We start from the raw sequence: 19,846 nt of genomic DNA, 5'->3' as shown, positions 1-19,846 counted from the left end.
CTCCTCCAGATCCACCACACCTTCGGAGAACACAAGGCCTTCGTGGACGCCACTGCTCTGCAAGGCCCTCTGCAAGTCACTTAGACTCAGTGGACGATTCCTGTGCAAACACAGAAAAACACTTTATGGATCTAGACTTACACCTAAACTCCTTTCAGTATTTGCAATTAGACAGACACAACAAACCCTTTCAGGTTCCAGATGTTTGTCATCTGGAACCCTGTATTGATTGTAAAAGTACCGACACATTCTACTTTAAGTGAGATGCTTCAAATAACATCTTTCAGTTTAAATACTCAAACTGACAAACACCTCAAGACAAGCCATTTCACTTTAAACAATACTAAGCCCCCTTATTCATTTGAATGGATCTAGTAAGTCAGTGAAGTGGTGAGTCTGGTACGTCAACGTATAATCAAATATATTCAAGAGCAAATGGTTGGTAGATTACTTTTACATTAATGCTGCATTTCTACTGTTGTAATTCTACCATTTGTACCTTAAAAAACTGCCCTCACACAGCCCCCTGCGATGTTTTTGGCCTGAATCCCTCCTTGTGGTATTTTTTCCCACTGCAGACTCATGTGATGTTGCCATCCTCACCTTTTGCCTTGCAGGCTGAGGGTGTTCAGGCAAAATGACAGGACCTGTCCATCTCGGAGAACGGCGGAGAAGCAGGAATCCTCCGTGGAGAGGAGAGCGGACGGAAAGCCGTCAGGCCACACTCCGGCACACAGCAGCCCGCTGCCCCAGTCCTCTGTGTCTAGGATGGCCAATTGCTGCTCGATCACCTGCTGGGCTTGCTACAGGGAAAAGAATGCAGTGATGTTTATTCATGAACGTGCTCATTAGAGCTGTCTAAAACATGAAGATGAACATTTTAACCTTCATGAAGGAATGATTAATTGCAGGAGTGTTGTATTAGACTGCATTTGTTTGACCTAGGCATACACAATAAACTATATATAGAAAACTAAAGTGGTCCCAAAATATATTCTTTGGGGACACCACATGTGAGGGATTCAGATGACTCTATAAGGCTGATGACTGTGGGCAATGCATTGAAAATTAGTCGTTGATACCTTTTGATTAGCAGTTGTACGCTGGCACAGCGAGTACGCCTCCCTGCAGGCATGCTGCAGGGCGCTAGGTAAATCCACACCTCTGAGGAGCTGGCAGGACAGCAGGGTGCCAGCATGGAGGAGAGAGGCCACTGATGAGGCAGGGGAATCTGAAAGATAGAAGTCTTAGTTTATTATATTTTTTTAACAATGCAGACTGACAGTATGGTTGTCATTATTCAGTACCTACCCCAGATGGCAGATTTGATTCCTTTATGTATTTCAATCAGCAGATCACACACACAGTCCCCAGGCACTCCGGCAGTGTGAAGCACGGTCTTCAGGTCCAATGCGTCCCAGCAGACCCCCTCGTGTTCCCCTGGGATGTACACCTCCACGCCTCTGTTCCTCATGGCTCTGGAGAGCTCCCCGTGCACAGGGTCCATGGTCAGGAACAACCTGCAAATCACACACACACACATCACCTGACCATCGGCTCATTTAATGACTTTCAACGGGAAGTGAACTAGTTTTAGTTTTTCTACCTGAAGTTAGGATGTGGGGTGATTTGCGGGGTCTTCCCGTCTATGACGCCGCGCTCGTTGATGGTGAGGGATCCACCAGGCTCCAACAGAGCATTGAGGCGATCCAGGACGGAGGCACTGAGCACATAATACAAAATTAAATCAAGAAGTTAGATTTAAGGCTCCTGACACTGTGTTGTTTTCAGGCATGGCTACTGACTTCTTGACATCTCTCTTAAAGTCCAACTGAAATCACTAAACACCAAGTCAAAAACTACACTGATTTACAAACTTACAGTAAAAACTGTTTCACAGCTGAAAGAGTCAACAAAAGGTATTAGTGGATAAATTCTCCTTTAGTTTCTGACCCTCTCAGTGGGCCAATGAACGTGTTTGATTGAAAGCTGTTTCAGTAGGTATGTACATACACTTGCACATTGGCTGTAGCTTACATGCTAAGGACAGCTTTTTGTACATTGGAACCAGTAGATCTTCGACTGTCACTTTGTGAAACCCAATCAGCAATTGTTTCTAAATTTTAAATTCCTTTTTAGTTGTTGTTTTTAAATGGCATATATAGAACACCTCAGTTTCCTCACCTGCAGAAGTTAACATTGTCCATGAGCAGCCAATCACCAGCCTGCAGGGCCTGGACCAGCATACCGTCCAACCACTCAAAGCCTCCGTTTGTCCAGCCGTCCTCCAGCTGGGCTAGACGTTCCTTCAGCAGCGTGAAGTCCATCTGAAGCTTTGACATGTCTGGAGGACAAACACAGGAATAATGACGCAAGGGAAACATATTTTTATATCCAATGTTCCCTTAATCCCTTCTATCAGACACTGTCCTGTTATCCAACAGCACTTGGCCATTACCAGTGAACACTTTGAGCTTGGTGTTGAGTTTCTGAAGCAGGAGGATGATGACCTCCAGCTTGTTCAGCGCCTCGGAGTTCACCGTTCCCCCGGTTTTTTGCAGCCCTTCCTCCTTCAGCCAGTGGCAGAACAGGCCCCACGTCTGCAGCAGGAACTCTGTGTCCTGGATGCCGACATCCAATGACATTAGGCCACGGCGTATTACCATGGCGACTATGTAGTCCACGCTCTCTAGCACTTGTTGCCAGGGCCGCATGATATCCACCTAGACAGGGGAAAAGTGTGCAAGTTGAGAGAGGTCTTCTCTTTTTCGACAATTGAGAGGTTTGACAACCTAGAAACCTGAGTTGCTGGTTACCTGTTCAAAGCCTCCCAGCAGCTCGGTGGTGTCCATGGCGCTGTTCATGGCCATAACTCTGAGGCGGTGTCCTGTCAGCAGAGCCAGCAGTCTCACCAGGCTGGTCTTGCCGCTGGCTGTGGGGCCGACCAGTATCGTCATCCAGCCCATCTCCACACACTTCATCAGGGACTCCAATGGCCGCAGGGCCTGGTGTGTGATGGAGAGTGGGGGGTCCAGGGCCACAGGGGCGCCGCCGCTGCGCTGCAGGACCGAAAATCCCACCTACAAGGGCAAGCCACAGGAGAAGAAATCCTTGAATTTCTTTCCCCACAGGATTTTAACACACAGATGAGGTTTTGGTGTTTGGATTAACCTGCAGGTTGAGTGGAGTGATGTGGAACTGTCTGGAGCCGCTGTAAGGCTCAGAGTCCTCCCCGAACACCTTCCTGAACACAGACAGCACCTGAGTGGGAAGGGAGGACACAGTGTTTTAGTCCAAGTTCACAGAGTAATAAAGAAAAAAAACAGAGAAGTCCAACCAAATATATAGAACTATAATTGAGAAATTAAACATTCTTTTTTTTTACTTGAAAAACATAACACAAAGCATGTTATTCTGTAAAATAACATTTTTCATATTGGGCGGATATTGGCAAACACAAACATGATTCAAGTATGTCTGTGAAAGGCTCAGTCGATCTTATCGGCCGATAGATATATTGGTTGGGCTCTGAGAACAGTCATCTTTTCAACAACATACATGTGGACAAGATCAACAGTAAGACCATAAAGAACAAGACATAAGTCAAAAATAAAACAGCAACTATTCCTTTGAATATGATTTCTCGAAAACAATTACACATATCAAATTCAATGTATTGCTATATTGATTAAGTATACAAAGTTTTTTGTAGATAAAGGGGAAGTTGGAGAGACAGAATACCTGAGCCTTGTCAGCCTCTGTTCTCATCCTGTCAGCATACACCAAAGCTGCGTGCTGGCCCGGACTGAAAAACCCAGGCGACTGGTCGGCCTGCATCAGCTGACACCAGCGGAACATGTCGCGCAGGTTAAACTCCCAGGGGCTTCCTTTCTGACCCCACCGTCGTTCCACGCTCACATCCTGGACGAGCTGAGGGAGGCAGAAGGAGCCCGTCAAGCCTCTTTGACTCACTGACAGCTTTAAACGTGAAGCACTGGACTTGCAAGCCGACTGTGGAACAACAGTGGGAACGGCAGATCATCTAAATCTGTCCAATCAGCAGAGTCAAAGAAGAGAAAACCTACCCTGTTGCTGAAGTCCACCATTTTAGCAATGATTTCCTTATCAATGGTGGGGAAAACGGAGTCTGCTATGAACTCCAGGTCTCCGCTGGTGAGCTGGTCTACAAAAACCTGGAAACACATGCAGAGAGCGGCAGATTTCATGAACATAAGAGATAAAAGAGAAAAATAAAATCATTCCATCATTACTCTGCTGATTCTTTGAATCAGATGGATACAGATTCTGTGGGCTCAAATAAGGTTCGACAAGATTTGGCGCTTGTTAGATGACAGATGTATCTATAAAGCCTGTGCTTGTTCATTGGCCTTTGAAGATATTTCCGTTTTCAATGGGATATCTGGGATTAACATTACATTCATTTTGCTGATGCTTTTTGTCCAAAGCGACTTACAACACCGGTTATATATCAGAGGTAGGCAGGTAGCATTAAGGGCCTTTCCTTATGGCCCACACTGGAATTTTTAGCCTTGTCCTGACAGGGAATCGAACCCCTCGTCTTCTGTACCAAAGTCAGTGGTGTAACCAGCCACCCATCAAGCAATATCATTTGTGGGATTTCCCACAAATCTGTGGTCAGTTTTTTTCTAGGGCTGAAACTTTCACCCTCATTACCCCTCTTTCCCACTTTCTCCACATTCTCTTCACCTCTTCCTCCCATTTCTCTCCTCTCACACCAAGTGGTTGAGGCAGACGTCGGCCCACCTCGAGTCTGGTTCTTCCTGTTAAAGCGAGTCTCTTCTCTTTTGTGCTTGTGCTTGCTCATGGTGGGTATCTCTCTGTAATACCCTTCTCTGAGGTGCCTTGAGATAATGTATGTTGTGCTTTGGCTGCACACGCTATACAAATAAAATGTACATTTAACTGAACTACAGATTATTTTTTACTACTAATTAATATTATGATTAGTTTCTTGATTCATTATTTAGTGTTTAAAATGTCAGAAAATAGTTTAGAATCTCTAACCACATATATTTCAGGGCTTAAGATTGTTTGGTCTGAGCAATAGTCCAAAGACACTAAGCTCAATTTACTAAACTATAATACAGGGACAGGTAGAGAACCTCCACCTATCTGAAAGGCTACCAATAGTAAATGTTTGACACATTTACTTGAAAAATTACAGGTACAATAAATCATCAGAACTGATGCTGGTTCATTTTCTGTCCGTCCACTAATTCACTCTTATTTATTTTTATTTATTTTTAAGTTTTTGGTTTTGAGGTACCATGGCTAACACTTCTTTGTGCCCCCATGCTGAGCAAAATTAAATCAATGTACAGGATGAGAATACTGATGTATCTTAGTATCAATTTTCAATCGTTTTGTATAAATGTTTATACTGCTGGCTCAACCATGTCTCCCTTAATTCAATTATCACAATACAAATACACAAATCGATGACTGAGTAACAAAGGATAATAACTATCAAACCAAACTGCAACAAATGAATTAATAAGAACATGAGTACATTTAAAAAAACAACAAGTACATAACAGTAAGGGATATCATCAGGACTGTTCCTTACCTGTGTGAACCTGTTGAGGAAGGACTTGGGCAGTCCCTTGCGCCCACCACCTTGGGTGAAGGGGTTCTGACAGCCAAAGATCTTGGTCTTTTCGTGCTGAACCTGGAAGCTCAGGCCCAGCTCAGGAATATAGATCTCTGCTCTGTGGTCAAAGCAGGCGTTTAGACCCTCCAACACCGACTGGGAGGCCAGGTTCAGCTTTCAGCGTAGGGAAGAAGCTCAAGTCAGTTTAAAATCACTGATTATGTCAGCAACTTAAGATAAATGTTCATTCCAATATTTACTGCAACACAAACGGGTTCCAAGCCATGAAAAAATATTTAAATCTTTTAAAGTGTCTGAGCCTACCTCATCCAGGACAACCCAGTGACCTGCCTTCAAAGCAGCCAAAAGGGGGCCGTCACGCCACGCAAATTCTCCTCCTTTCCCACCCTCCACCGGGAGATCTGTCCCAAACAAGTCGGTAACATCCTGCCAGAGGGAACACGCCATCAGCATCAGAGCCTTTTCCTCTCGGTAGCTCATTAGGGAACATAGTGAAGAGCTTCTGAGCATTCACATTGAGGCTTACCGTTTGCTCTGACAGGTTAATTCGCACCAAGTGGTTCCCGGAAGCCTTCGCCAGTGCCGCAACCAGGCTGGTCTTACCCACGCCGGGCGCGCCCTCCAGCAGCACGGGCCTCTGCAGCTTCAGTGCCCGCAGAAGCCTCTGGGCGTTCATCGCGGTTGTGCCTGCTGCGATGGCGTAATCGGACAGGTTCCGGCTCTCAGTCTGAGGCCCTGGTAGGACATATGAAGTAATGAGTCATTTCATTCAGTCATGAGGAGGAACACAGACCTGTAAGAACATTTGCCAGATTCCAAGAACAAAGGGCAACTTGGAGTTGGATGTGCACCAGCTTGGATAGAAAGGGAAGCCAAGAGCATCGCTAAAAAGGTCTTAGACTTAGACCTAGGTCGTTCAACATTCGCTTGCATGCTTGAGAAGGCTCAGACACTGTTGACACCACTGTCAGAGTCAGTGTCATCTTTAAAGTTCATTCTTAAAATGCATTTATTGCCTGAAGCGGCTCTATGTAAGCAATGTGTTGTGATAAATCAATTGGATGCGTTACATACAGTTAGCAGGGTATGAACGAACAACAAGTCAAGCAGATTATCTAGACTATGGTTCCACATGCTGGAATAATGGAATATCATATACATTCATGAACAAACATTGAAGTCCACACCTATCGCAATGTAGAAGGGGTCAATGCCAAAGAAGTCGTCACCCCACTGGGGTTTCCGTGGCAGGCTGCTATCATAGACTCTCAGGGCGTCCAGCATCTCCTGATCCAGCTTGGTCATCTTGCTCAGCCGCTGTTGCAGGAAGCTCAGGCACAGCCGGCGAGCCACAAGGGCGTTGTCTGCACTGGACACTGTGGTTCCTGCAAAAAAGGGAGACTCAGACCACATTTCCCAGACACATTTTCAGGGTGGAAGTTAAGTCAAGCCATCAGCTCACCAGATCCGATGCCATCAACGTAGACCAGACACGCAGCGTGGATGAAGGCGGTGACCGTGTCCAGTCTGAGGTCCCACTCTGCTTCTTCTTCGTCTTCCAGGGCTCCCATTGTCATGAAGCCGTCCTCATCCCGCTCGCACACCGTGTTGAGGAAGTAAACCCATGACAGGATGTCTCTAACGCTCAGGATGCAGCGTCGGCCGAAGTCTTGGCGGGTCAGCCACTCGATGAAGTCCAGCATCAGCTCTGCGATATCGCAGCCTGGGTTTGATACAGAGAGGCATAAATAACACCTTTCCTGTTTGATTTCAAAAATCGGACTTTAAAGCTGACTGTAACTAAAACTTGTTTCTGCAAACAGCTTTACCATCGAGTGAGAGGCCAGAGCGCAGGTTGTGTTGGATGATTTGAACCAGGTCAGTGCGGCTGTTGCTCTGAGGACACCAGATCTCTGTAAACCGGTTCCTGAGGGCAGGAGAGAGCTGTCCAGAAAAACAGACAAACACAGAAGTCAGACTCCACCTGCAACTACTGGTTTCTTTTTTAAGCACATTTATAGGTTTTAAAACATGTTAAATCACTGGGACAAATAAAACATAAAAGGTTCAAATTCACCACTATCAATTTAAGGCAAATACAACACTTTCTGTTTAAAAGGGAACATTTCAGTGTTTTTTATTAGAATTGTATGAGCAGTTTCACTTTCCTGCTGTTGCTGCCTAAACTCCACTGACCTCCTTCTTGCCGAAGTCTCCTCCAGGATTCATGGTGGCAACCAGACGGAAGCCTGCAGCTGCTCTGATCAGCTCCACGTTGTCATTGTCCCCACTGCCCTTCTCTGCCAACACTAGGGACTTCTCCGTCTCCAGAACACTGCAAACAAACACAACACGTTGGGAGGGGTTTTCCTCTTATGTGGTGGTAAACAGGGCAGCCTGACATGATCATGTTGGGTTTGGGGATAATGTGAAAAATGCCCTAACAAAAGTTCACAGGTGGTGGTTTTTGTGGCATCACTACTAATGCATGGTTGCAAAATCATTTAGACCGTCCACCCTTATAAAAAACGGTTATCACTTTGATAATGTTAAAAATATTGGTGAACAAATTCCTGCAATTCTAGTCAAATTACCATTATGGCAATGGTATAAATAGGCAAATAAAAATAAGGTAAATAATGATAATGATGAAAATAGCATAATTTATGTGTATTTTGTGATAGGAAATGCAACTCCGGGCAATTGTCTTTTTAAAAATTGATATTGGTAAATGATTGTTAATTCTGTTTCTGTGTTCCCAAATTTGAAAGTGCATCTTATTATTATTTAGGTTACATAGCACGTGTGTACCTGTTGAGTCTTTCCAGCACTGAGTCGTCTGCCAGGGAGATCTCGTCCATGAGGAACACTCCACCCTCCTTCATGGCCAGCACCAAGGGGCCGTCATGCCACTGAAACAGCCTGCAGTCCTCACCATCAGGCTACACACACACACACACAGACACGCACAGACACGCACAGACACACACACACACATACATACACACACGCACACGCAGGCACACAAACACACACACACAAACAGAATCAGAATGATATTCTGAGCTCAGATTCAGACAAAATCAAAACCCCTTTGAGCAAATTTTGCAGCCAAAACGACCAAAAAGCCTTTCAGGGTGAAGAGGTGGAATATTCTCGACAAGCCAAGTCAGTCGGCTGATCTCAGTCAGGCTGAACTGTATTCCACTTGTTAAGAAACCAGACTAAAGGCAGAGAAACTCAAAAAGAGGCTGCAGTGAAGCTCTGGGAGGGAGTCCCAAGGGAAGATTCAAAGTGTCTGCAGGGTTCTGGGGGTCAAAGTCTTCAAACAGTCACTGGCTGCAAAGGATTTTCAACTAAATATCAAATATTTTTTTGTATTTTTTGACTTCATGTTGAATTACTTTCGAAAACCCAAAATTTGAGCAGGATGTGTTAAAAGGGCTGCATCTCCCACGCACTTCTCTCTGTACTGATGTTAAACTACTCAAGTTAAAGTTGATACCGGGCACTGTAATGTAGTGTCCATTATTTTATTTCAAATTGGATTTGTTGAAGCTCAGCCTGAAGAAAAAAAGAGTCTAAGCATCTGGTGATAGAATAATGAGAATGAAAGGGGGAAAGGTTATTAGGTTAATAATACATGAATGTGTTTATATACTTCTGGTTTGTTGCCATTTATATTTTTTTAATAACATGACAAGAAGTTTTCTCACTTATCTAAGTAACAAAAAAACCTTGGAGTTAGATTCTCCCTCTCTGAAAATGTTCCTTTGCCTTTGGAGAAGACATTTCCACCTGCCGTGGTTCCATCAGTACCTGATGCGTGTGTCTGACAGGTCGCAGGCCTCCCAAGAAGTCAGACGTCTCCATGTGCAGGTGACAGTTGACTGCAAAAAACTTCTGTCCGGCCAGGGCAGCAAAGAGCTGGCAGATTGTCGTCTTTCCACATCTGGTGAGGCATAATTACTTATTTTCAATAAAGTAATATTCTTTCCACAATCGAAATCAAAAAGTTCATGGTGTTGTATGGTGCAGATCGCACCACACAATACAGTGTTTTGCAGCTAGCAGACCGTTAGGAAATATTTGCTGAATTTAAAAAAAAGTGTATTGGATTGAAATCACTAAATGCCCCTTTAAGTCTGGAGACTGTGCTGCCCTTCCATCAGGTGAAACCGCTGATTGGTTCTTTTTTTGCTATTATCTTACTGAGCAGACTGACCTACGACTTCCTGCAGTACAGTGTTGTCCTAATGAGAGTACATGTGCTCCAGATTAAGACAAAGTCCTGGGCAAGTTTTGTCTCTTTTTTTTTTTTGATTGAATGCCAAATGTCCTGTTACATTTCTGTTTTGCATATACAGTATGTATAATGCAATGAACACACATATTTCTTACCCGGTGTCTCCTACGAGCAGGACAGACTCGCCGAATCGAAGTGCACGTCCGACCAGCACAGCCAGTCTCCTCATGCTGTGTGTCCACACCACATGGCGGAACTCCTCTGGAACTCCAGCAATGCTGTCGATGAACGGACCTGGCGATGGGAGCATCGAGACAATGTCACACTGTGTTCATCAAAATGCAAATTTCTCTTCTTTGATTTTCAGTTGATTCATTTTTGGTGAGTCTGCAAGTGTCCACTCATAAGTAAAAGAACACAAAGGCAATGTGTCAAGTTAGGTTTATCAGGCAAGTTTCCACTCAAACATGCTGAATGTGAACTGTAAGGCTCAGCACTCAACGTCAGACTGTGGTACACAATAATAATCATAACTAATAACTAAATTATTGTGCTAGTTATCAGTATTTCATCGTTATTTTAATAAAGGATGAATTTTAACTTTACTCCCCAGTAGAAGCCTGAATGGAAGTCAGCAGAGGAAGGTGATGAATAACAAACATAATGATGTCTATGAGGATTAATGTAGTATAGTTTTGAATTATATTCACCGATCACAATACCTACCCAAACTTCCAAATTTACAGATAACATTCCGAAAGAGAAGTTACACAATTATGAAGGCAGAGATGTTTTGTGATATCTTCACTCACACATGCAGGACATTGGAACATGTAGTTTGTACAGGTTATTACGCTCACACAGTTAGTGTCACTTAGTTACAGTTATACATATATATATAACATTTGCCAACTGTTGCCACCATTAGCAACCATAATCAACTGATCACATCAGACCCAGTAAGAGTGAAGCAGCTTTTTATTTCTTATAATTTTAACTTTTGTTTTTACTTGAGACAAAGAATGTGTCATTTAAACATGACAGTCTCTTTACAGTAGTAGAGGGATTCCGAATCTTGAGAAGCAACGTCAGACACCAACATGCTGTTCCAAACTAAATAATAGTTGATAGTGTTCAAGTATGTATAAAAACTGTTAATTCAATGTGGTGTGACGGAGTGAGGCGGTAGCCGTGGATCAAAGTGTTGTGCTGGACTGAAGAGTTCTACTCACTGAACTGGCTGGTCACTTGTTTCTGAGAGAACAAGTTTTCGGGGTTCACCGTCCTCTTGAAGTGCTTCTCCAGGATTGACAAGATGGTGACCTCTTCCTCCGGCTTTCTGACCCGCCCCGCCAGCAGCATGTACCCTGACGGAGAAGACAACGGCTTTATGTAGGGGTCAGAGTGCGACACAGGCATCGGCTGGCAATGAAAACAAGAAACTTCAGATGAGCCTCACCATCGTCAGCCAAATGCTGTAGCCAGTCCTGGGAGGCTTCTGTCTGCTCCTCCAGCCTGTAACGGTCTGCCCAGCGGAACAGGTCCCTGAGGGTGATGAAGCCATGTTTCCCCGCAAACACAGATGAGCCCCTGCGTAAGGACTGGACGTGGAAAGCATTACACACACAGTCAAATCGAGAGATAATCAAGGAAGACAGGCAGGACAACAACAACAACAACAACAACGACAACATACAGGAGTGTAATGTTACCTGAAGGTCTTGCATGACCTTGACCAGCTTGCTGCAGTAGGACGGAGGCAGGCGGCACCTCTGGTTGAGGATGGTCTCCAGCTCTCCACTGGGCAGCTCGTCAAAGTGCAGCTCCACGAAGCGGTTCCTGAAAGCCCTGGAGAGAACCTGGAGGTTGGGAGGAGAACAGTTAGTGGACATTACTCAATGTGATTTTAGATTTTATTTCACAGTGAGAATGTGTTGTGGGTGTTTTAGTTTAATCGTGCTGAATAAAGAATTATTTAATAATATCAATAATGCTACTTTTATGAAGTTTATGTCCAGTTTGGGTTTTTGTTCACTGTTGGTTCATTGTGGGATGGTCGTGATAGAAATGTTAAATTGAATTGCATTGTATTAAAGATTAAAAAGATGAGGATTCATCTTTAAAGATATTCTTGAAAACTTCCTGTTTACATAATATATTAACTATCAGACAAGATCATCAAGGTGGATTATTTTCCTTCAGATTCTGTCACACACTCCAGTTGGAAATGCTGCCTTTTATTACATTGTGAACACGTCTTATGAAGAATTGAATTGTTGTAATAAACATATTTTTGCAAATTTATTAAAAATCTAAACTGAAATGTCTCATTTATAAACATATTCAGACGCCTTTCTGTGTCACTCGCCAGTGTCACTTGGTCAGACATTAAACTGAAGATAACAGTTCACAAACACTGCCCATCAGATGGAGCCTGAGAGATCAGTTAAGAAGACTTGAGGGGGATAACTGCTGCAAAGGGGAACTCTACAGATACCCCCAAACTTTTGTAAATGAGAGATTTAACGTCAAATTTTTAATAAATATGCAAACATTTCAACAATTTTTTTTTTCATCTTGTCATTGTCTATTTTTCAGTGTCAACTGATGAACAAAAATGGTTACCTTACTTGACTCAAGTGACCAAAATTGTAAAAAAGAGTGTCTGAAGTTAACCCAGATGAAACCATGCAATCAGACAATCCCTCTCAAGCAGAACGAATGGCATACCTTCCTACCACCGTAGAGTCCAGGGGGATTCTGGGTAGCAAACAGCTTGAATCTGGGGTGAGCCTTGATGACTTCCTGTGTCTCGGCCACAAACAGCTCCCGGTTGTCGTCTAACAGTCTGTTGAGAGCCTCCAGGACGTCGGTGGGGGCGAGGTTCAGCTCATCCAGGATGATCCAGTAGCCTTTCCTCATGGCGTCGATCAGAACGCCTGGGGCAGATACACAAGCAAGCGGCATGTTAGTGTGGGCTGGTGCGAGAGGTTAGTAGTAGACACTGGATATGATGCCACAGTTTTTAACAGTGGGTGGGGAGTGGGATACATTATGTGCACTGGCAGTTGGCGTAATTAAATATATTCACACTTTAGTTTTTTGGGTTTTGAATAAGACAAAAATGAATCCTCAATAATTTTTCAATCAAGACAGATAAATATCTCATGAGTCCAGAGTTTTGACCGTTGGCCTGACATGACAGAAAAAGGTGACAGCATCTATCAGTCCTCGTACCCTCTTTGAACACCAGCTTGCCCCGGTCGTCTGACGAGTAGCAGCCGATGTACTCCTGGATGTCGGTGTGCTCGTGGTTGTTGATTCTCACACACTGGTTCCCGGAGGCCGCGGCCAGCCAGCAAATCAGGCTGGTCTTCCCCACGGACGTCTCTCCCTGGATCAGCACTGGGTGAGTCCTGTGAGAGAGAGAGTGATGGCGGGGCAGAGCACTGATTAGTCATGAGCTCAGTGTTGAATGATGTTGCAACCTGAGTGTGCCAAATTAACCTTAACAGCTATTGAGCGGTGAGGAGGGACTTCTGAGTCACACAGCGGTCGGTGCTGAGAGCAATAAGACCAGAGCATGGCTGAGTTGATGGGCAAATGAGAAACATTCAATATTTCCTCCCTTATTGTTTGTAACAAGAAAATTCACTTGGGTTAAAAGCTACACTATCAATACTTTTCTTGGTCCGCCGTTAAGCCACAATCACTGAAACACTTCCTGCCCAGATGTTTTTTTAAAGTGAAAGCGTTCCCGGCAGCGGCTGAGCCTCTGCCAGTCCAAATCCGCGCAACAATCCTCAAATCAAAGGTTGTTAGTTGTATACTACATTTACTGCATCAGTGCGAGTACACTTTACCAATGTGACTGCTATCTGACAAAATGTCAAATTTCTGTTTACTGCATCAGTGCGAGTACACTTTACCAATGTGACTGCTATCTGACAAAATGTCAAATTTCTGTATTTTGAATGAGCAGGAGCAGGGCACAACCTACTCGCTTCACCCTGTATTCTGTATCATACAACGCAGGCTGCTGCTATCCAACTATAATAATATCATCACATTAGCCACGTTTCAACTGCAGGAACTTTCCCCTGGACGTAGGAAAATCGGAGCTCAGCCAAAGGTTTCCACTGCAGGGACCAGGCACTAAATTGTGTTCTCGGGAAACGATTTGAGTCCTTTGGTTTAGATTAGGCAGGTTGATCCTCCCAATCAAATCCTTCAGGTTTCTCAATTAATGCCCACGAGTGTTTTGAAGACCCACCAGAGCACTGGGTGATATCCTTTCCAGGACCCCACCAACACTCTCCAATGAAGGCCTGATACTGGAAACTACTGTTCGGTGCATAAGCACAGACACTTCCGCGGAGGAAATTGCAGCCACAGAGGCGACCCTCTCATTCACCAGGAGGAACTTCAACACGGCAGTGCTCTGCTGGGGGGCCGTTGTTATCCCTACACCCGCCTGGTGCCTCACACCCTGGGCAATAATGGAAAAAGAAAGAGTCCAGCCACTCTTTTGGAAGATTCGTTCCGAAGCCTTTTCGTGTGGTTGAAAGTGAGTATCTAGATGGTATCACTCATGTCCGGCCCAAGGCATAAGCAAAATAAGTGGCTACTTAGGGCCCCCTGGCCACCAGCGGGGCCCCCATGCTGCATATATAATTCTGATTAGGGCCCCATATAGGCTAGGGCCGGCTCATCACTGAACCAAAACCCTGGTTCATCTCCCACCGGAGAGTTAGTCATGTTAGTCTCTTTTCTATTTCGACATGACAGTGCCCTTTGCACAAAGAGTTTGGTGTGGAAAAACTTGACCGGCCCGCACAGAGCCCTGACCAACTCCATCCAACAGCTTTGGGATGAACTGGAACAGTGACAGTGACATTAGCGATGGTCCTCACCGACATCAGTGGCACTAATGCTCTTAGGAGATCAGGATGCCAGCTGTCCTTAACAGCAGCCAAACAGTGGCATCGAAACTAATAGCTTGCTGGGCGGCAGGTCAATCGACTGCAGTGGAACTCAGTCCCACCAAATTTTTGGCCGGTGCACTCTGATGCATTCTTCCCTAAAGCGCCATAATTAGCTCGGTCAAAATGAACATTTGGACAATGATAAATGCACCCATTGATTGGGGGCAGGGGATCAAGCCGGGCAACAGTTTCCTACCCCGTAGATACCACTCTGGCAAGGTCGCGGAGGTTGAGCTTGACTGATGCGGTGAGGATGTAGCTCGGGTCTAGAGCTGGCTCCATCTCGCCCTGGGACACCCAGTAGCCTTCTACCTCCACACAGCGCTGGCCTGGGGGTGCCGGGATGGGCTGTAGGTGACATAACATGAGGATTGTCGTAATTCGCTCACAAATGTCAAACAAATTACAAATACCTATGTTTATAGAAAGAGCTACTTTAAAAAAAAAAAAGAATTACTTTAAAGTTTCTGTGGTAGAGAGGTGCGGCTGGCTATAAATTAATTTCCTACCTCTGGATTTCAATTATGAGTTTCACTTTTAATCAGTGTCGCTGCCTTGAACATTTGAACATGACTGAAGTTAGACTAATCTAACATTATCGTCTTACGTGTGAGTTGGACAATGAAAAACTACAGAAAAAAAAAACAATTAATACATGCATATATAGTCAATAGACTGACTATTAGTAATAATGATGATCACAACTCTTCTCACATTGTAAATTCTCAGATGAAGAAAAACTGGTCAAGTCTATGATAATGGCACTTGCAATTCAAGGCCAGGGTAAAAACATTGGAAATACTTGATAAATTTAGCATTATGCATATTTCACCAGTGGGACAACAGAGTCATACCCAACACTCTGCTGCTGCGAGTTTCACTTTCAAAGACAAATATTGCGTTCCTTACTAATCATGTTCAAACCAATTCTTGATCACTTTTAAGGTGCTGTCATAACAAATCAACACTTGCTTTGGATGTTTCACGTTAAAAGGAAGGGATTATGCTCTTTTATTATTATGACGAAAGAGTCAGGTACTTATGACAGCAGCTTTAACAGTGATTGAAGAAACAACAAAGTGGAAGGAACATGAAAGATAGTGGTGAATATGAAACAATTGTTGGAGTTAGAGCTGGGCAAATGCAGATTAATGAATTTACCAAAACAACAACATCTAATACACAGTGAGCCTGTTTCTCTATGCAGTTCAGGAAACTTAAGGCTCTAGCCACTACTTGGGAGCTGTTACAGGCTTTAAAAGTAATTATATATATTGTAAAAGTTATATTTTTCAAATAATCCACACTTGATTTATAAACATGACCGAAATGTAAAAAAGGAAGCAGCTCTCAGCTCTTACTTGTTTGAGACACTTGGTGTTTCCCATCAGGATGTGCTGACACACCAGTTTCTGGACCAGAGGGTGAGAGCTTCTGTCCAGCTGAGTCAAGAAGCTCAGGCAGAAACCCTGCAACCATCAAGCAGAGAGACCGTCCAGTCAGAATACTTGGAAGTGATGGGGATGAAAATCTACTTCAGCAGCTCGTCTCACATAAAAACCAAATGACACCGGCGATAATGTTTTATTTTATTTCAGTGAACTAACTCTTCAAGAGATTATTTCTCCCGCCCCTACCTCGTAAAGTGAGCGCTGTACGCTGTTGCAGGGGTTTGCTGCCACATACTTCAGTGCCCTGCACAGAGTTCGCAGGCTGTAGTGGGGTCTGTGGCCTGTCCCATCCACCAGATGTGAGTTGGCCTCCTTTCGTACTGCCAAGTAAAAACTGCACACAACCACAGTCGTTCAAGAAAAATGAAGGAATCGTTAGGGGATCACTTTGAGCCGACTGAGGGATCTTGAAAAGTGGCTTAAAGTTTGGGTTTGAGCAGGGTTGGTAAGGTGATGAATGCACTTTTTATTAGACTATTAAAGATACGGGTGTCGCTTAAAAGTAGGACCTTGGGCCTTGATACTATAACAGTAAAGAAAATAGAAATTTCCTTGATAGAGATCTGACACACTTTATATTTGATTTTAAATTCAACTTCTTGATTCAATTCTAGCTTTTTAAGAATGCATTTTGAAGACAAATAAATATAGAAACTTTTTAAACCTTTATCAGCACTGAGCAGAGATTCTCAGGTCTTACACAGCCGCAACACGGTGATGATTCATACCTTAATGAAATGTTTTCTCTCAGTACCTTACTAAGATGTTTAAAGAAAATTTAGAGCAGTGTTCGCTTCCAGCTCTGACTAAAGAACAGTGTTCACTTGAGTTAACCTGCTGTAAGGTTACAGTAAAGGCTAACCTTATGATGCCGCTGATGACATTCCTATGTGGATTCAAGTACTTGAGGTAGTCCGAAACCAGAATCCGCAGGTCTCCCTCATTCTCCAGCTCATCCACATACAGCTCAGTGAACCTGTGACACACCAGGCAGGAAATGTAGGGTTATCGCTCTGTTTAAAAATTTCTTTTCATCTGCAATGTGCTCTGGATGTCTGTATTGTTTATGAAATAAAATGTAAAAAAAAAGATCAATCTAGCATTCAGTTCATAAAGACTTTCATTCTCACCTGTTCCTGAGGCCCAGAGGCAGGTTCCTCTTGCCCACATCAGTAGCTGGGTTCATGCAGGCAAAGAGTCGGAAGTCTGGGTTGCGAACCAGGGGCTCTTTGATTTAAAACAAACCAAAACAGTATTATCAAAAATCTCAGGAATATCACTAAAGCGATTCAATTCAAATCACAGTGACCCAGATCTAAGCCAACCAGTGTGATCTTCTGAGTGTCAAATCAAGTATCTTGTCAAAAAAGCTTTCTGTCTGATATTTGGGTTGCAACAATATCGCCATGTTCTGGACTAGAGCCGTCACAATATCAGATTTTCCCTATACAATTATAGTGGCCAATATAATCTAATGATATTGTTATGATATCTACATAAGATTATAACAGTATCCATCATATTCATCTTCAACTTTGGTGTTTTGTCTCTTTTTGGACATGAATTACGCTTGAAATACTACAAAAATCCTACTGTACTAAACCTAATGTTGGAGTGTGAACCACATAGTTGCTTCTCAGTTCACTCTACAGGTTGTGACGAAAAAATTCCTTTTTTTGCACTGAAAAATGTTTTGCTTTATATCTATTTTTAAATTTGGTTACAATGTTGAAAGCTCAATCTAGAAGTTTTCAACAAGGGATTCGTTCAGATCTGAGACGGACAAGGTTCTGCAATCAGAGTCAAACCCCATCACTGTGAGTGGTAGCAGTCCTCACCGGTGTCTCCACGGTCCAACAGCACCAGAGATCCGGCGCTGCCCTCCAGGAGTCCACTCAGACACTCCAAGGTCTCGGCTGCTGCCAGGTTGATCTCATCCAGCAGGACCCACTGACCCTTCTTCACTGCCTGAGCTAATGTTCCCTGCAGAGGAGCACACAGGGGTCAGAGCGGATATGCCAAGGACACAGGACACAGGAATAAAGCTAAAGGTACATGAACGTGTGTGTGTGTGTGTGTGTGTGTGTGTGTGTGTGTGTGTGTGTGTGTGTGTGTGTGTGTGTGTGTGTGTGTGCGCGGCAGCTTGTACGCAAAAGGGTTTAAGGAGATACAGGAGTACTGTGTAGTAAAGATTCTGATGTATCACATAACACCATCGGGCATTCTGCAGCATGGCAACATGAGACTTAAAGATCTTCATAAGAATAAGTAATCCTCCCACAGATGATATGACCACGACACAGACATCCCAAGTACACAGAGGAATTATACATTATATATATATATGCATAAATAATAAAATAAAATAAATGAAATGTGAAAATAAATGACAATTATAATAACAATTCTTTTCTGTCTTTATATTTCCATAATTGTATTTATTGTCTATACTTCTATTTATTTGTCTTTATGCCCCCACTTTTCTTTTACTAATTCTCTTTTACAGATTTATTATATTTGAAAAGAACTCCTATGACTCCATACATCATCATATTGTAACCATCATGAAGGCTGGATTTACTTTGGGCCTGTTGTTTTGGACTGCATCAGTTTTAGCTGGATGTGTAAGTGAGTGTATATTTGCCTTTATATGACAATTTACAGAACGGAAAGTCCCAGGAAACAAGGGGAGGGAAACAGTGGCATGACATTCAGCAGAGGTCCCAGGTCAGAATCAAACCCAGGACGTTGCATTTGCGCACCAGGGTGCCCCTCGAGAAGACTTTTAAGTTCATTACCTCCACAAAGGCAAAGACCATGGCGGTCTCGCAGGCTCGGATCTGCTGCTGGGTCTGACTCAGTTTTGCAGTCAGAGCCTCCCACTGCTCCTGCAGCAGGGAAGCTGCACAAACACCAGACATTAGTCATCCATCGTGCGACAGCAGGCAGTACAATAACACCCATCCTCCTTTACTTTTTCCGGGTACATTACCATTTGATTTCTCCTGCAGCTCCTTAGTGAGGGCAGACTTGCAGACGTGGTCCATGAGTTTGAGCAGATCCTGCCAGCGCTTCCCCCTGAAGCAGGTCTGAACGTGGCCAAGGAAGGTGAGGTTCTGTTTCCTCGAGTAGGTCTGGGAGAACAGGTCCTCAAAGGCCTCGCGCAGCGGCAGCAAGATCTGCTTGTGGTCTACTGGCTTGTATCTACATTCAGGCAAAAAAAGGTTCAAACTGGAGTTTTGCTTCAAGACAAAACATGAGTCTTGCCCTTACACCTTGCATATGCAGGCAATGCACACCCATTTTGTTCGGTGAAACAATTCTGTAATTCTGAAAATGCTGCACCTCAAGGCGAATAGTGATCGGACAAATTAGATATGACCAGGTCCTGTACCGGTACCCTGTTGAGTTATAACACATAGCTCTATTAAACATTTTTTTAATACTTAAAGCCTCACAACAATTTTGTATGCATATGAATTAGCATAATCCAGAGGATTTATGACACGTA

At 43.7% G+C, this 19,846-nt stretch overlaps 1 protein-coding gene across 2 annotated transcripts in view; it reads right to left on the bottom strand.

The window, feature by feature from the left end:
* mdn1 (midasin AAA ATPase 1) overlaps positions 1-19,846 on the bottom strand; it is a 60,860-nt gene that overhangs the window by 31,124 nt on the left and 9,890 nt on the right. For both annotated transcript variants that reach the window (XM_035616958.2, XM_035616959.2), the window contains exons 16-49: positions 19,328-19,539; positions 19,134-19,237; positions 18,174-18,318; positions 17,466-17,562; positions 17,198-17,311; positions 16,522-16,669; positions 16,246-16,353; positions 15,081-15,232; positions 13,137-13,315; positions 12,630-12,838; positions 11,612-11,758; positions 11,359-11,500; positions 11,132-11,266; positions 10,055-10,193; positions 9,473-9,605; positions 8,465-8,595; positions 7,850-7,988; positions 7,483-7,597; positions 7,116-7,376; positions 6,841-7,038; positions 6,180-6,388; positions 5,957-6,079; positions 5,609-5,806; positions 4,086-4,193; positions 3,742-3,930; positions 3,172-3,261; positions 2,817-3,080; positions 2,459-2,723; positions 2,185-2,344; positions 1,607-1,723; positions 1,312-1,520; positions 1,083-1,231; positions 604-803; positions 1-100 (exon numbers count right to left, since the gene is read on the bottom strand). The exon at positions 1-100 is cut by the window's left edge and continues 124 nt beyond it. In XM_035616958.2, coding sequence (XP_035472851.1) covers positions 1-100; positions 604-803; positions 1,083-1,231; positions 1,312-1,520; positions 1,607-1,723; positions 2,185-2,344; positions 2,459-2,723; positions 2,817-3,080; positions 3,172-3,261; positions 3,742-3,930; positions 4,086-4,193; positions 5,609-5,806; positions 5,957-6,079; positions 6,180-6,388; positions 6,841-7,038; positions 7,116-7,376; positions 7,483-7,597; positions 7,850-7,988; positions 8,465-8,595; positions 9,473-9,605; positions 10,055-10,193; positions 11,132-11,266; positions 11,359-11,500; positions 11,612-11,758; positions 12,630-12,838; positions 13,137-13,315; positions 15,081-15,232; positions 16,246-16,353; positions 16,522-16,669; positions 17,198-17,311; positions 17,466-17,562; positions 18,174-18,318; positions 19,134-19,237; positions 19,328-19,539 — 5,389 coding nt within the window. The remainder of the gene's footprint in view (positions 101-603; positions 804-1,082; positions 1,232-1,311; positions 1,521-1,606; positions 1,724-2,184; positions 2,345-2,458; positions 2,724-2,816; positions 3,081-3,171; positions 3,262-3,741; positions 3,931-4,085; positions 4,194-5,608; positions 5,807-5,956; positions 6,080-6,179; positions 6,389-6,840; positions 7,039-7,115; positions 7,377-7,482; positions 7,598-7,849; positions 7,989-8,464; positions 8,596-9,472; positions 9,606-10,054; positions 10,194-11,131; positions 11,267-11,358; positions 11,501-11,611; positions 11,759-12,629; positions 12,839-13,136; positions 13,316-15,080; positions 15,233-16,245; positions 16,354-16,521; positions 16,670-17,197; positions 17,312-17,465; positions 17,563-18,173; positions 18,319-19,133; positions 19,238-19,327; positions 19,540-19,846) is intronic.

The sequence above is a fragment of the Scophthalmus maximus genome, chromosome 18, assembly GCF_022379125.1.
Source record: "Scophthalmus maximus strain ysfricsl-2021 chromosome 18, ASM2237912v1, whole genome shotgun sequence".
Taxonomy (NCBI): domain Eukaryota; kingdom Metazoa; phylum Chordata; class Actinopteri; order Pleuronectiformes; family Scophthalmidae; genus Scophthalmus; species Scophthalmus maximus.
This window is presented reverse-complemented; position numbering and strand designations above follow the sequence as displayed.